A 721-nucleotide genomic window follows, 5' to 3' on the forward strand; every position below is an offset into this window, starting at 1 on the left:
AGCGGCTGAGATTTGGGCCTTGCGGCGCCAGCAGCTGCGGCTGTGCATTCAGCTCACTCTGCAGCAGCAGCAGCAGCAGCAGCAGCAGCAGCAGCAAGGGGGGGCTCAGATGCCTGGGGCTGCAGCAGCAATATGTCTGCAGCAAGAAATCGATTGGCTCGCCAAAGCGGCTGCGCAAAGCCTCGACTGGCGGAGACACAAACCCAAGCAGCAGCAGCAGCAGGAGGAGTTTGTGCTGCAGCAGGGAGCAGCAGCAAGCGCATGCATTGTCTTTGTTGGGGCTGCAGCAGACAGTAGAGACAGAAGAGAGACAGCTGTGGAGACACCTCGCGGAGACACAGCCATTTCAGTTCGCCGGCGGACACCACCTGCTGCGGCTGCTAGACAGGGACCTGCAGCGCCTGCAGCAGCAGCAGCAGCAGCAGCAGCAGGAGCTGCAGCAGGAGCAGCAGCAGCAGCAGGAGCAGCAGCAGCAGCAGGAGCTGCAGCAGCAGCTGCAGCAGCAGCAGCAGCAGCAGCAGGAGCTGCAGCAGGAGCTGCAGCAGGAGCTGCAGCGGCGGCAGGAGGAGCAGCAGTTGCATCGGCAGGATCAGGTGCAACAGAAAGAGCAGCAGCAGCAACAGCAACAGCAACAGCAACAGCAGCAGGGTTTGCTGCAGCACCGCTACAGGCCTCGTGGATTGCTGAGCAGCTGCAGCAGGGCGGTGCTGCTGCTGCTCTA

General features: G+C 62.4%; 1 protein-coding gene across 1 annotated transcript; it reads left to right on the forward strand.

The window, feature by feature from the left end:
* Positions 1-109: 109 nt before the first annotated feature.
* EMH_0000530 (uncharacterized protein) lies at positions 110-687 on the forward strand (the record flags this gene model as incomplete). Its single annotated transcript, XM_038022253.1, has 2 exons — positions 110-593; positions 671-687. 2 exons carry the CDS (start codon positions 110-112, stop codon positions 685-687), a joined length of 501 nt encoding a protein of 166 aa, XP_037878107.1.
* Positions 688-721: the final 34 nt, after the last annotated feature.

Source organism: Eimeria mitis, genomic scaffold (assembly GCF_000499745.2).
Source record: "Eimeria mitis Houghton genomic scaffold, Emh_scaff13306, whole genome shotgun sequence".
NCBI classification, from domain to species: Eukaryota; Apicomplexa; class Conoidasida; order Eucoccidiorida; family Eimeriidae; genus Eimeria; species Eimeria mitis.